The following is a 16,420-nucleotide window of genomic DNA, read 5'->3' as shown; positions in this document are numbered from 1 at the left end:
CCGGCCGAGTTAAAATGCGTAACCGGAAAAGAAGGTGTGCATGCCTGGCACGAACACTCAAAGCGTGTTCTAGCGTGCTGCTCGTACTGACTCAGAGCAAGGGTGAGATGTAGGTGTAAGGGCAGTGCGTGTTCGTCGGGAACCTAGTGCATAAGATCGGTCAAGGCCCGTTCTTACACTGAAAATTGCGAATTGCGAAAAAGAGTGTTCACCCTTGTCCATCTTAAAAAAATATATATTCGAAGAGCTGAAAAAATTCTCTGCATATTGATTTTTATGGAAATTGTTGGCAACCAAAGTCGGAGATTGCTGAGATAAAGCCTTGCAAAAAATGAAAATTACCAAAACATGAAACAAAAAAAAACATAATAAATTGTGTTCGATTAAAATCCGGTTCCGGTTATAATATATTTTGATTGCCCTGTTGCAAAAACTAAAAATATTCAAGAAAAAAAAAACTTTTTCCATCGATTTGGCAACAGGGAATTTTCGTCAGATGGGAATAGAACTTGAAAATATTTTTTTAAAATGCCTTTAAAAGAAATAGAAATTTCTTTTGGTTAAAGCCAAATCAAACAGAAATGTTCACAAAAGGCTGTTCTACTAGCAGTTGTACTTGGTTTTGGTAAATTTCAAGGAACACCCCGAATTATTGAGCATCATTTAGGCACCACCGCTTAGTGTGATGGGAATGGGTAACTTTACCATTTCTCTAACTTAAATTGTATTTTTTTTTAAATCGCAGTGAATTTGTTTTAAATATTCTAAAAAAAACAAATTAATAATGTCAACGCTCTATTTCTTCCCGTTCTCCATTCCAGTCGACCACACCCGCGTCAAGCTGAAAGACGTGGACAGCTCCGCACCTGGCGCCGAGTACATCAACGCCAACTACATCCGGCAGCCAACCGAATCGGAACAGAACGAGATGAGCTCCTCGTCGGAGAATCTGGCCCAGCAAAACAACAACTCCTCCTCCTCCTCCACCTCCTGCAACAACACTTCCGCGACCTCCAACGGCAGCGGGACTCCGACGACGTACGCCAGCATCAACCAGCAACCAACGAAGAACTGTCAGAGCTGCCAACTGCTCGGCAAACCGTGCTCCCAGTGTGCGTTGAAAGCGAATGAGGTTAGGGTTGAGTGTGCGGTCTTTGGGCTTTTCATCAAATTTCTGACAAACTCTTTCCCGCTTTTAGTCCAAACACAAGCGAAACGAATCGTTGACGTCCCGGTTGCAGCTGCAGGCCGGCGGTTGTCCCACCGGCGGAGGACTGCTCCGCGGAACCGGCGCCACCGACGAGAAGGACCTCTTCAAGACGTACATCGCGACGCAGGGCTGCCTGGCGAACACGATACAGGACTTTTGGAACATGATCTGGCAGGAGAACACCCGCGTGATAGTGATGACCACCAAAGAGATCGAGCGGGGCAAAAAGAAGTGCGAAAAGTACTGGCCCGACCCGCAGCAGAGCCGGGAGTGGGGCCAGGCCCGGGTGACCTGCCTCAGCGAGACGAGCACCGCCGACTACACGCTGCGGGAGTTTCTGCTGGCGTGGCGGGGGCAGGACGAGCGCAAGATCTTCCAGTACCACTTCCAGGTGTGGCCCGACCACGGCGTCCCGTCCGATCCGGGCTGCGTGCTCAACTTTCTGCAGGACGTGAACGCGCGCCAGGAGCAGCTGCAGCTGGAGGGACTCGCGCCGGTAAGATCCGGGTTTTCGTTTTACCTGCTATTGTGAAGTCATCTCAATTCTCCATTTTAGGGCCCAATCTGTGTCCACTGTTCGGCGGGAATCGGTCGCACGGGAACGTTCATTGTGATCGATATGATCCTGGACCAGATTGATCGAGAAGGTAAGATCGATTGAACCAATTTTTAAAATTCTCAAAGTTGTAAAATTTGTCAAATTTGTAAAAATTGTTAAAATTGGCAAAATTCTCAAATTTTCAAATTCTCAAAGTTCTCAAAATTCTCAAAATTGTCCAAATTGTCAAAATTCTCAAAATTCTCGAAATTGTCCATATTGTCAAAATTGTCAAAATTGACAAAATTGACCAAATTGACCAAATCGACGAAATTGTCAAAATTGGCAAAATTGGCAACATTGTCAAAACTGTCCCAATTGTCCAAATTGTCCAAATTGTACAAATGGTCAAAATTGTCAAAATTGTCCAAATTGTCAAAATTGTCAAAATTGTCAACATTGTCAAAATTGTCAAAATTTTAAATATTGTCAAAATTGTCAAAATTGTCAAAATTGTCAAAATTGTCAAAATTGTCAAAATTGTCAAAATTGTCAAAATTGTCAAAATTGTCAAAATTGTCAAAATTGTCAAAATTGTCAAAATTGTCAAAATTGTCAAAATTGTCAAAATTGTCAAAATTGTCAAAATTGTCAAAATTGTCAAAATTGTCAAAATTGTCAAAATTGTCAAAATTGTCAAAATTGTCAAAATTGTCAAAAATGTCAAAATTGTCAAAATTGTCAAAATTTTCAAAATTTTAAAAATTGTCAAAATTGTCAAAATTGTCAAAATTGTCAAAATTGTCAAAATTTTCAAAATTGTCAAAATTGTTAAAATTGTCAAAATTGTCAAAATTGTCAAAATTGTCAAAATTGTCAAAATTGTCAAAATTGTCAAAATTGTCAAAATTGTCAAAATTGTCAAAATTGTCAAAATTGTCAAAATTGTCAAAATTGTCAAAATTGTCAAAATTGTCAAAATTGTCAAAATTTTAAAAATTGTCAATTGTCAAAATTGACAAAATTGTCAAAATTGACAAAATTGACAAAATTGTCAAAATTGTCAAAATTGTCAAAATTTTAAAAATTGTCAAAATTGACAAAATTAACAAAATTGTCAAAATTGTCAAAATTGTCAAAATTGTCAAAATTGTCAAAATTGTCAAAATTGTCAAAATTGTCAAAATTGTCAAAATTGTCAAAATTGTCAAAATTGTCAAAATTGTCAAAATTGTCAAAATTGTCAAAATTGTCAAAATTGTCAAAATTGTCAAAATTGACAAAATTGTCAAAATTGTCAAAATTGTCAAAATTGTCAAAATTTTCAAAATTTTAAAAATTGTCAATTGTCAAAATTGACAAAATTGTCAAAATTGTCAAAATTGTCAAAATTGTCAAAATTGTCAAAATTGTCAAAATTGTCAAAATTGTCGAAATTGCCAAAATTGTCAAAATTTTCGAAATTGTCAAAATTGTCAAAATTGTCAAAATGTTCAAAATTCTCAAAAATAACAACATTTTCAAAATTCTGAAACCTCTCAAAATTCTAAAACCTCTCATAGTTCATAAAAATTCTGAAAATTTTAAACAATCTAAAAATTCTGAAAATTTTAAACAATCTAAAAATTTGGAAAATTCTGAAAACTAAAAATTCTGAAATCTAAAAAAATCTTAAAATTCTCAAAATTCTCAAAATTTTCCAAATTCTCAAAATTCTAAAAATTCAAAATTGTCAAAATTCTCAAAATTCTCAAAATTCTCAAAATTCTTAAAATCCTCTAAATTGTCAACATTGTCAAAATTGTCAATATTGTCAAAATTGTACAAATTGTCAAAATTCTCAGAACTGTCAACATTCTCAATTGTCCAAATTGTCCAAATTGTCCTAATTATCAAAATTCTCAGAACTGTCATAACTGTCAAAATTCTCGAAATCCTCAAAATTGTCAACATTCTCAACATTCTCAAAATTCTTAAAATTAATAAAATTTTCAAATTTTTACAATAAAAAAAATCTAAAAAAATTAAAAATTCAGAAAAATTAGAGACTCAAAAAATAAATAGTAAAAAAAGTATTGAAATTTTTACAAACTCTAAATATTGAATATCTGAAAAATTCTAAAAAATATCCCAATTTTCACAATTGTCAAAAACACTCTAAAGATTCTCAAAATTGTAAAAAATCTGTAAATTGTAAAAATTCTGTAAATTCCAAAAATAATATTTTTTTTTTTCAAAAATTACTAAGCTCTCAACATTCTCAAAATTTACAAAATTTTCAAAATTCCCAATTTTTTTGAAATTCACAATCTCAAAATTCACAAAATTGTCAAAATTCACAAAATCCAGAAAAATTCTGAAAACTTTTAAAATTCTGAAAATTCTAAAGGATCTGAAAATTCGAAAAATTCTAAAAATATTGGAAATTCTGAAAAAATTTCCATATTTTAAAAATTCCAAGAATTCCAAAATTTTAAAAATTTAATTTTTGAGAATTCTTAAAAATTCTAAAACAATTAAAATTTTTAAATTTTTTAGAAAATTCTAAAAAAAATAAAATTCTGGAAATTTTAAAAATTCTAAAAATGTCAAAATTTTAAAGATTTTAAAAATTCAGAAAATTCTAAAAATGTAGAAAATTTTGAAAATTTAGCAAATTCTGAAAATTTAGAAAATTCTGAAAATTTAGAAAATTCTTAAAAATTAGAAAATTCTGTAAATTCTTTAAATTCTTTAAATTCTTTAAATTCTTTAAATTCTTTAAATTCTTAAAAATTATGAACATTCTAAAAATTCCGAAAATTCCGAAAATTCTGAAAATTCTGAAAATTCTGAAAATTTTGAAAATTCTGAAAATTCTGAAAATTCTGAAAATTCTGAAAATTCTGAAAATTCTGAAAATTCTGAAAATTCTGAAAATTCTGAAAATTCTAAAAATTTTGAAAATTCTGAAAATTCTAAAAATTCTGAAAATTCTGAAAATTCTGAAAATTCTGAAAATTCTGAAAATTCTGAAAATTCTGAAAATTCTGAAAATTCTGAAAATTCTGAAAATTCTGAAAATTCTGAAAATTCTGAAAATTCTGAAAATTTTAAAAATTTTGAAAATTCTGAAAATTCTAAAAATTTTGAAAATTTTAAAAATTTTGAAAATTCTGAAAATTTTGAAAATTTTGAAAATTTTGAAAATTCTTAAAATTTTGAAAATTCTGAAAATTCTGAAAATTCTAAAAATACCGACAATTCTGAAAATTCTGAAAATTCTGAAAATTCTGAAAATTCTTAAAATTTTGAAAGTTCTGAAAATTCTAAAAATCCTAAAAATTTGGAAAATTCTTAAATTTCTGAAAATATTGATGATTCAGAAAATTCTAATTTTTTTTAAGTCAGAATTTCTCAAAATTTAAAAAAATCTGTAAATTGTGTAAATCCTGAAAATTCTGGAAATTTTGCTTATTATAAAAACTCCCAAAATTTTGTAAATTATCAAAATTCTCACAATTCTCAAATTATTCAAAATTCGAATTTTCGGAACTTTAATTTTTTTTTCAAAAATTTCAAATTTGTCGGAATTTTTAAAATTTCAATATTATTTAATATTTTTAAAAATTTGGAAGTCTCAAAACTTTTAATGATTTAAAAAATTTCAAAGTTTTAAAAAAATTTAAAAATTTTTAACTCTCAAATTTTAAAATTCTATTATATATTTTTGATATTTTAATAATTTTAAATTTTAAATTTATTCAATGTTTTTATTTTTTTTAACAACATCGAAACAAAAATAAAAGAATGAAAATTATGTTCTATTTGAAAAAAAAAACATTGAAAGTTATGTTCAAATTTAAAAAATATTTAAAAAAAACTCTTCAATAATTTTTTTTCCCAAATCTTTGCAGGCCTCGATTGCGAGATCGACATCCAGCGGACGATCCAGATGGTGCGCTCGCAACGCTCCGGCATGGTCCAGACCGAGGCGCAGTACAAGTTCGTGTACTACGCCGTGCAGCACTACATCCAGACGCTGTTCCAGCGCAAGCGGGCCGAGCAGCAGAGCCTGCAGGTCGGCCGGGAGTACACCAACATAAAGTACGACGAGATCTACGTTTAGTTTTTTTTATGGGGGCTAGACTATTTTTTACGGTGGGACGGGTTTGGAACGGTTCTAGGAGGATGTTTTGCTACTGTGTAGTAGGAGTGCCATTTAAAACCTTCCGGAACGCGTTCCAGATCGCCGATCCCACGCGCTCTCTTTCGCTCTAACCTCAAAAAGTAGAATAGTTTTAACTTTGTTTGCTTTGTGGAAGTAAATAAAAATAAATGGAAACACAAACCAACGCAAAATGTAGCAAGAACCAAGCGGTAGTCATCAGCCAAAAGTCAATCCCAGTTGTCTATTGTGATATTACTGTTATTGTAAACTTAACACTTTCAAAAAACGAAAATGAAATAATAAAAAATGCCAAACTTTCCGTACCGTGGTCGAATTACGTTCAAATTTACCAAATGTCCTCAAAAAGTCCGGTTTGACCTTGAAAAATGGGTTGCTTCGTTCCGCCCGATCGGTTCTAGTGCGTTTTGCGTTGGTTCGTTAGGCAAAATCAGTGCCATCTGTTGGTCGTTCCACGAAACGTCCCGGTTGCCTACGTTTCGGCGCTTTCCCTCTAAACAATCTACTTTTAGGCGTTTCAACTCGATTTCACCCTTCTGTTGGTGAAATATGACAAAAGCGCCTGAAGTTAGGCAACCAAAATGCATTTTTTGTTTTGTGTAAGAGAAAACGCCTAAAGGTAGGCAACCATGGCGTCTCTCCAAAACGCCAACAGATGGCACTGCTAAATTCTTAACTGCTTGCTTCACTACTAACCGCATACTTTTCAGGACAAGTGCGTGTGGTGTGTGTTCGTGTTTTAACCCTGTTTTTGTCTTTCTCCTTCTTTTTTCACTCTCTTTCTCGCGCTCTCTCTCTGTTTCTGTACCAATAAAAAAAAATCACCCATCCTAACCACCGGGCGTGCACACCCCCAGATATGCATGTGATAGCAGTGATCTGCAGCGGTCGCCCCTGCCGGCCTCCCTCTCGACACTAAGCTTAAACACTAGACAGCAAGAACTGCCCAATAATCGCTCGCATAATCACACGACTAGGTATTGTTATTGTTCTGAAGAATATTGGGTTTCTTTTTGGTTTTGTTTTTATTTTTCATAAAACTTTTGGTTGTGGTAGAAAATATTTTTTTTATCTAACTTTTGTTTAGCTAAATAACTTTGTTGAAACAACAATTTTGCTAACTTAAATTTTTTTTTCCTTACTTAGATCAACATCCGACTCCCAAATACCACTACCGAGGGCTGTGACTGACTTGAACAATCCTTCATCAGGTAAGTTTCCAAACTATTATGATATCTTTATGATCAATTCAAGTTTAGTTACTTTTTTATATTTCTAATCAAATATTTAAAATGTACTCTGAGAAACAGTGTTGGTATTATCGCGCTCTCGCGAGAAAATTTTCTCTCTCTCGAGTTCTCGCCGCGAGTCTCGAGCTGCCGAGAGAAACTCACCGCTTGCCCGTGCTCTCCTCCGCTCGCGAACGGGCTTTCTCGCGAGCCAGAATTGCCCGTTCGCGAGAAGTTGAACGTGTTAGAAACGAACAAAAAACAACACAGCGATTGAAGTTACACCTCTATACCATCGCCTGGTTCGTATTCATAAGCCTGATAAACAAATTGCTAGCTTGGGGCGAACGGCTAGCACGAGGCGCTCGCGAGCGCTCGCGGCGAGAGCGAGAACGCGAACGAAAATGCGAGCGCGAGCGAGAAGAGAAAAGTACTACAAGTTCTCTCCCTCGTTCGCGAGCGAGAAATGCTTTCCTTCTTCTCGCTCGAATTCCAACAATGCTGAGAAACTTTCCAAAATATTTTTTATAAACAAATTAAGTTTGCAAAGTACTTTTTTTTTGTAAAATACTCCATTTTCAAGTATTTGCTGGCTTGTATCTGGAATCTTTGTGAAATTTTACAAAATTTCAAATAAAAGCATATTAAAAATTTTAAAATAAAGCCAGATTTTTTTACACTCCACCCCCGGTGGTTAGTCACTTTTTTGTTTGACACTTGTTTAGTTTGTACCCACGTTGGTTGGTCAAAGTCAAACTAAAAAGTGACGAACTGTCACTTTTTACACGGCGCTCACGCACATTATCAAACCAAACGTTTGGTAGTGTGTGTGAACTCCGTGTAAAAGGGGTGTCAAACTAAAAAGTGACCCCGTTCGTTTGACAACAGTTGGTGTCAAACCATCGGGGTTTGAGTGTATTTGTTTTTAAATGGATTTCTACTTAAAGCCCTTTTGAAATGTTGGATTTGATTTTAAAATTATTGTACACTCAAACCCGATGGTTTGACACTAACTGTTGTCAAACGATCACATTTTTAGTTTGACACCCCTTTTACACACAGTTCACTGACACTATCAACGTGAGCGCCGTGTAATAAGTGAAAGTTCGTCACTTTGTTGGTTGACTTTGACCAACCAACGGGGTACAATCTAAAAAAGTGTCAAACGAAAAAGTGACCAACCACCGGGGGTTGAGAGTATTTTAAAAAAATAGGTGAAATATATCCTTTTCAATCTAAAACCTATTTTCGTCATATGGAGAGTTTGCCTCGACTAAGTAAGCAAATGTTTGCTACTTACTGGCCAAAAAGATCAAATTTAATGCACTTTTGATCATAATTTCTCATCATTTTGTTGGCACACACAGTGCCACACGCGAGAAACCCCCAAACGCCTAATGAATATCGCCAAAATCATCTTTTCTCTTTCGTTTACTTTCCCACGGCGCTTTCGATACAAAACTTTCCCCAACTTTCAGCAACATGTTCTTTTAAACATTATTTAGTCACTTACTTGAAAAATAATCCCGAAACATGTAAATAATTAGCAAGCGCCATCAAAAAATCAAACGCGCCAAGTCTTTTGACGATTGATTTTTGACTACCCATTCCAATCGAAGGCTGAAGAAAACCGAGCGAGAAGCGAAGGCAAATAAAGAACAAAGGGTGGCCACCAACACTACCAGCAGCGCCTGTTGGAGTGAGCCAGTGATGCCAGGAAATTTTCTCTATGAATGGTACTTTTCGTGAGTGTTCGCTTAAATTTCATCAATTTTGGCAGCACTAAGCAGACCCAAAAGAGCGCTGGAAGTAAAAAAAAACTAAGCTGAAAATAGGAAACGAACGTGGCCCAATGCATTCTCGTTTGATTAGAATACATTTTGGAAATATTTTTTTTAAATGCTTGTAAAAGGAATAGAATAACTGTTAGTAAAGGTGAAAATAAACAGAAATATTCACAAAAAGTTGCTCTACTCGTTGGTGTACTTGGTTTTAATAAATTTCAAGGAACACTCCAGATTATCCAGCATCATTCAAACATGACCGCTTATTAGGCTTAAAATAGGTATATTTCCCTTAGACAATTTCACAGGGTTTATATTTTTTGAACCTTGAAAATCAAACAAGTTGTGACTGAGATATCGTCAGTTCAAAAAATACAAAATGGACTTACATGGACACTTAAAAAAACTGAGCTTAAGAGCGAGTCCACGAGCAAAGCATACCCATCTCGCATCGACCTCACCAATCTGCCTGAAATTTTCAGGGTTTGTTTGTACATATAAAACTAGCATCTGGCCAAAATATGAGCACTCTAGGTCAACGGGAAGTGGGGCAAATCGGGACACAAATTTTGAAGGTTCAAAAACGTCAAAAATCGTAAAAAGGCTGTAACTTGGGCAAAATTCAATTTAATTTCAAAATTCAAAATGCATCTGAAAGGGCTAAAAAATGCAACAAAATGCAGGGTAGAACATCCCAATTGGTTGAATCTAAAGGGAGTTATTGGCATTTTAGTGAAAAAATAGCATAATTTTCAAACTCAAATAAAAAAGTGTTCCATCCAGATATCAACTCGGTTCGACCTGCAGCTTGTAGGGGACATCTGGGACTACCATCTGAGACTGAGAACGCTTTGGGTAAGGCAGTTTAACACATCAAATAGATACTTTTACTTTTAGTGAATTTTTTGGCTGTAAATTTTTGCTCGGGGGACCCCTTAGATCCCATTTTCTGATGATAATTTTATCGTATTCGTGTTCCTGAGACAATTTCACAAGAGAAACATGCATAAAAATGTTTATTTTCATCCATTTTAACCCTTTAAAAAATGAAAGTTAAAAAAAATCTTCGATTCACATTTATTAAAAATCAAGTTCGTTTCCAAGGATACTAGATGACACCAGAAAAAAAGCAGCATCTCAATTTTTTTTAACTTTCATTTTTTAAAGGGTTAAAATGGATGAAAATAAACATTTTTATGCATGTTTCTATTGTGAAATTGTCTCAGGAACACGAATATGATAAAATTATCATCAGAAAATGGGATCTAAGGGGTCCCCCGAGCAAAAATTTACAGCCAAAAAATTCACTCAAAGTAAAAGTATCTATTTGATGTGTTCAACTGCCTTACCCAAAGCGTTCTCAGTCTCAGATGGTAGTCCCAGATGTCCCCTACAAGCTGCAGGTCGAACCGAGTTGATAGCTGGATGGAACACTTTTTTATATGAGTTTGAAAATTATGCTATTTTTTCACTAAAATGCCAATAACTCCCTTTAGATTCAACCAATTGGGATGCTCTACCCTGCATTTTGTTGCATTTTTTAAGCCCTTTCAGATGCATTTTGAATTTTGAAATTAAATTGAATTTTGCCCAAGTTACAGCTTTTTTACGATTTCTGACGTTTTTGAACCTTCAAACTTCGTGTCCCGATTTGCCCCACTTCCCGTTGACCTATAGTGCTCATATTTTGGCCAGATGCTAATTTTATATGTACAAACAAACCCTGAAAATTTCAGGCAGATTGGTGAGGTCCAAACGACGTCCCATACAAAGGGGTATGCCCTGTTCGTGGACTCGCTCTTAACATATTTCTAGAGTTTTTTTAATGGTAAAATAAACCTTTTTTATCCCTGACTCAAAGCGGTTACAAAAATTTAAAAAATATATAGGCCCTTTTAAAAAACTTCAGATTTTGACGAAACAAATACCTTTAAGTGCTTCTCAACTATAAAGATATGAAATGATAAAAAATATCTTTTTGAAGACCTTTTCAAAATGCATGCCTGGTTTTAAAATTAAGAAATTATTTTTCTTGAAAGGATCAAAACAATTAACAAAGGTTAATTTTCTAACATTAAAAATCTAACCAATGATTTCCAGGCTTATTAAGTGATACTAGGAAAAAAATCATCGATTCAAATTCTGAAAGTTTCAGAGAGAAAATTATAGAAACTTGTCTTAAGTTTTCCATGACATTTTCCTCGAGGTGCATTCCTTTCAAGAATTTATTAAATTAAAAAAAACCTGAAAACGTAGCTTAAACTATTTTAAGTACTTATCAATTGCCAATTCAATTCGATCTTTATAAAATATTTTTTGATTTTTTTGTCGGATTTCAACACTAATTTTTTTTTTTTCTAAAATTCATGCCTTAGCAACCATATTTTGCTCCATCACACACTACGACTCAAAAGATGTATATTTTCAATCTCATATTACATAGTTTGGAAAAAATGAAAATTCATAAATTTTCCTAATTTAAAACTTTTCGTAAAAAAAGTAAAAATATCGGATTTTTTTAAGGTTCTAATCATTAGGGTAGAGTAGTCATCAATGAGACACGGGGAACAATGATAAAATGGCTCTCACAAGTCGTAGTTTCAACCAATTAGGCTCATATTTGGGGGAAAGGTGTGTCTACTGGATACACATCTGCCATAATAGTGGCTTTGGTTATGAACGCTCCCTTGACAAGTTATTCATAAATGTTTGATTCTGGGGTGTAAAAGTAAATTATGGACAAAAAATACTTTTTCGCTCGTAGGCTGCCATTTACACCAAAACTAATATTTCTTCAAATTTCTTTCGACGTTCCATAGGGATTAAGTTGGGCTACAATGTCCTTTCATTAGATTTGGCCAAAATTTAGAATATACCCAGAATCCAGGGCTGTCTCATTGTTCCCCACTCATTTCAGCCCATGGGTAACAATGAGACACTTTGATTTTTCTTCAATAAACTTTTCAAAATCTATGGAAATCTTTCAAAACATGAATTAAAAGTGATTTTTGGCATATTTATTGAGTTTTAACTTCATTTAACCAAAAATACAAAGTTATTTGGTATTAATATATGGATTTTACAAAATTTTAATACTTTTTAGTGTAACTTTTGTTAATAAAAGTTTCATGTTGGCAAAATTGCTCTAAAATGTTCAAGGCAAGTCACCTGCAATGGAACAATACAAAAACATGATGTTTTGCTAGAAAAATGTTGATTTTAGTAGAGTGTCTCATTGTTCCCCAGCTGTCTCATTGTTCCTGCCAAGTGCGTCTACAATGAGACAGTTGAATAACTCTGGCTGTAGACGTCAGATCGATCTCATATTTTGGTCAATGTAAGAACACATTAAAAGAAAGATAATGCAACTAAAAGTTCATTAAAAAATGCTGATGAAAAAATTAGAAAAATCGTTGAAAGTTGAAAACCAAAAGTGTCTCATTGATGACTACCCTACCCTACCTACAACTTTACCGAAGACACCAAATCGATCAGAAAAGTACTTCTAAAGAAACAGAATTTCATACATTTTCCTACATTCTCGTTATGTATACTTATCATACTCAGTATGGGAAAAATAATTATGCAAGGTTATGGACGAAGTTTCATCCAAATCAACAAATCGATGCCGGTGTGCTCTCATGTTTTATCTAGATAGGAATCCCAGCAAAATTAGTACAAGAGAGCACACGGGCATCGAAAAACAAAGAAAAGTCGACTTGCGAAAACGGAAAATTAAACAGAGGGTATTTTTAGAGTGTTATCATATTTCTCTTGATTCATCACATGCTACGTGCTCATGGTTCTACAATTTTGCTCGATCATAGTATGCCGTTCTAAAATTACTGATTAAAAACAAAAAGATGCCATCTTTGTACGGTCAGCATTAAAATTTATTGAATGGCATTTTATGCTAGTGGATTAGGTTTTTTTTAAGATGAGTTTATTGGCTTAACCATTTTGGGATGTGCGGCAAATGATCGAAAGACAAAAGGTCGATAGACGTAAGGTCGAATGTGTTAATTTTCGCAGCCTTTGACATTCATTCTAGATATTTAGATGTCTCTGTGTTCTATTATTCTAACTAGCTAGGAATCTCAGCAAGCTTAGTACAAGAGAGCACAAAGGCCTGTAGAAAGAGACAAAAAACTAATTTTGAAAATCACAATCCATCGAGTTATTTGTTTCTTCAAAATTTCAAAATAATTCTTTGCATTTGAATAATTAGTGTTATTATCTTCAAAAAATAAGTTTTGAAGAAAATTGCAATTTCAAGGGAGAATTGTTTAGCTGTCAAATTTGTGTGGTCCTTGTTTAGATGGATGTACCTAAGATATTTTTTTTACATTTTTCTTCATTTACTCAAAACATAACATAAAATTGTTGGTATCTGTAAATCGCTCTTGATTGGTCAACTTCTCCTAAAATATGCACTCAAATCAGTTGCGCCACCAGCACCACAAGCGGGCTTGAGTCGAACTACGCAATTTTAGTTCGAATCCAACAGATGGCTCTGCTTCCCAGATTTGAGGCAGTAGGCTATCTTGATTATGCAGCATCTTTGTTTGAAATGAGTATGATTTTTGTCTCGATTTTTTTTACTGCAAGTTTTTCAAAGTTTTTTGTTAAAACTTAAGGCCTTTTAAAAAAAAATTCTAGATTTTTTCTTTCTAAAATTTACTCAAAAAATCAGCTGTAGTTATCTCAACCACGTTTTTCTTTCTTTTATCTTTCAATCTCAGTATATGAGAACATTCCCAAAGAATCGCGACCACCCCCGACGCCACCGAGGAAATCATGACAAATGGATTTTTAAACTGGTTGTCAACAGCCATCGAATCCAATCCAATCTGCGCCCTGTCTCTGTGTGGAGAGGGATGCACCACAAAAAAAAAGTGAAAGAAAAACGCGCAGTGAGATCTAAAGAAGAAGAAAAACACAGCCGGAACCCGGGTTCGAGAACATATAAGCAAAGTGTGATTCATGGTAGGAAAGGTGAATTAATTAAGCGCATGTGACGACGACGTGATGAAACAAGTAACATTCACAACAACAACAACAAAAAACAGCATAAATGGAGATAATAAAAAAGAAGGCAAGGACGACTGCGAGAGAAGCAAACTGTTTTGTTATCTTACTTATAATGAAAATGTTTTTTCCCGTTTTGTTTTTTAAACATTCAAACCCACAAAATCAAACAAAGCATGCAAATTGCAACGGAGAAAATGCAAGCAAAATACAACCAGTTAATAGATATTGCATATATATAATAAAATACATTTACGAGATAGTTTAGCAGATAGAACTAGTTATTTTTTTGGGAATATAAAACGAAAGCTCTTCCTACTCATCCCCGCCGTCATTTGAAACAATATATTAGAAGAGAAGTTAAAAAAAAATCCACAAAAAAGAACGTCTATCGAAATACAATACAGAAAACATTAAAAGAAGAACATATTAGCGTATCTAGTCTAACAAATTGTCGCGCAGTTTGAAAACACCCCGTGTTGGTTCGACATTACAATTACACGCTAATCTAGAAAACAAAAACGGGGCTGACCGTAAGCTGCAAATGTGATGAAAACATATGAGAACAAAATAAGTGAAAGAAGTAAGCAAAACGTGTGAAAGTGCGAGAGCGAACTCAGAAACTCCCAAATTCTAAAATAAAAAAAAATCTTGTTACTTTTTGTTTACAATTTTTGCTTCCTTTTAAACGGTCATTTACTCGAGATTAAGCAGTTTTGTTTTAGTGTGTTTCAATGCTGCACCCGCTACTCTTTTTTTTTTTGTTTCTTCTTACTTTTCTGTTGAAAGAAAATTGAACAACAACAAAAAAACAAAAACAAAACGTTTGAGGGAAGATTCAGGAAAGGTTTTACGCGTCGAATGTTACTGTCATATTCTTTATGTTATTATTACGGAATCCACACCGACACACACACACACACTCTGAATGAATATATCATTACATGCATCGTTTTTGGTTGCGTTTTTTTTCTTTTCGTATCACATTTTCCTTGTTTCTTTTTGTTGCGTGATTTTCGAAAAGCGGCTCAACAAAAAAAACATTAAGAAAGAAAGATTTGAACGAAGAAAAGAAAAAAAAAGATAACATTTAAAACTAGAACACGAACCCCCGATAAATAAACAAAAAGAAACTCGTTATCAATGTGCTGAATGTGTTAAAGTAGAGATTTTCAAATATTTCCCGCAGAAAAGAAAAAAAATAAAACAAAGAGTAGGATATTGCATAAATCTAAAGCAAAAACATAAATTCAGTGTAAAGCAAGCAACAATCGATAAAATAGAACCATCTATCATTATATTTTTGTACCGACGACAGAAAAAGAAATAAGTCAAGGATGATAAACTTTACCCTAAAACGAACAAATTAACAAAAATTTGCATAAAAAGTTTGTAATTTTCTTAGCAAAAAAGAATTGCATAGCCTACTTTACCATTGTTTCTTTTTGTTTGTTTTCTTTTGTCTTTTCTATGACAGTTGAAAAAGAAATCATTTTTGTTTGTTTGACTTCACAAACTTTACAATATTTTTTTTTTTTTTTTTTTTGACGAATCTCATGTCATAATCAGGCAGAAGAAATTATTGCTAAAATAAATAAAATGAAAGTGATAAAAACTCATTAAAAAACAATGTCGAACTGCTAGTCTCTTCAATAGAATACAATGTTTCTGTTGAAATATCCGAAAGCCATATATCTCTTCTGAATGTTTAAAAATCGTACGATTAAAATAACACTTATTTTTTTAACAGGTATTTGTTTACCAAAAAAAAGTAACTTTCTGTAATTTATTTTGAATTCGTTAAACAAAAGCAAAAAATTTATTGTCATTATTTTTAGAATGACCAAAATTTTCCAAAATGAGCATAATGATCAAATTGGTCACTTTGTCATTTTGTTGATTCACTCAGAAAAAATACTACACAATAATCGTCATTGAAGTCATCTTGGTAATTTAGATCATTTAGATCATTTTAATCCTTTTGATCATTTTGACCATTTTGATCATTTTTATCATTTTGACCATTTTGACCATTTTGACCATTTTGACCATTTTGATCATTTTGATCATTTTGATCATTTTGACCATTTTGATCATTTTGATCATTTTGGCCATTTTGATCATTTTGATCATTTCGATCATTTTGATCATTTTGATCATTTTGACTATTTTGGTCATTTTGATCATTTTGACCATTTCGACCATTTTGATCATTTTGATCATTTTGATCATTTTGATCATTTTGATCAGTTTGATCATTTTGATCATTTTGATCATTTGGAACATTTTGGTCATTTTGACCATTTTGATCATTTTGATCGTTTTGATCATTTTGACCATTTTGATCATTTTGATCATTTTGATCAGTTTGATCAGTTTGATCATTTTGATCATTTTGATCATTTTGATCATTTTGATCATTTTGATCATTTTGATCATTTTGATCATTGTAGTGTCCAGATA

General features: G+C 33.1%; 1 protein-coding gene across 1 annotated transcript; it reads left to right on the top strand.

Annotated features, from left to right (window-relative positions):
• The first annotated feature begins 769 nt into the window (after positions 1-769).
• LOC120431525 (tyrosine-protein phosphatase corkscrew-like) lies at positions 770-14,911 on the top strand. The gene is made up of 7 exons (XM_039596621.1): positions 770-1,132; positions 1,200-1,706; positions 1,767-1,857; positions 5,645-5,834; positions 6,774-6,893; positions 7,063-7,127; positions 13,672-14,911. The coding sequence occupies exons 1-7, from the start codon at positions 785-787 to the stop codon at positions 13,728-13,730; spliced, it is 1,380 nt and encodes a 459-aa protein (XP_039452555.1). The 5' UTR covers positions 770-784; the 3' UTR covers positions 13,731-14,911.
• Positions 14,912-16,420: the final 1,509 nt, after the last annotated feature.

The sequence above is a fragment of the Culex pipiens genome, chromosome 3 (assembly GCF_016801865.2).
Source record: "Culex pipiens pallens isolate TS chromosome 3, TS_CPP_V2, whole genome shotgun sequence".
NCBI classification, from domain to species: domain Eukaryota; kingdom Metazoa; phylum Arthropoda; class Insecta; order Diptera; family Culicidae; genus Culex; species Culex pipiens.
This window is presented reverse-complemented; position numbering and strand designations above follow the sequence as displayed.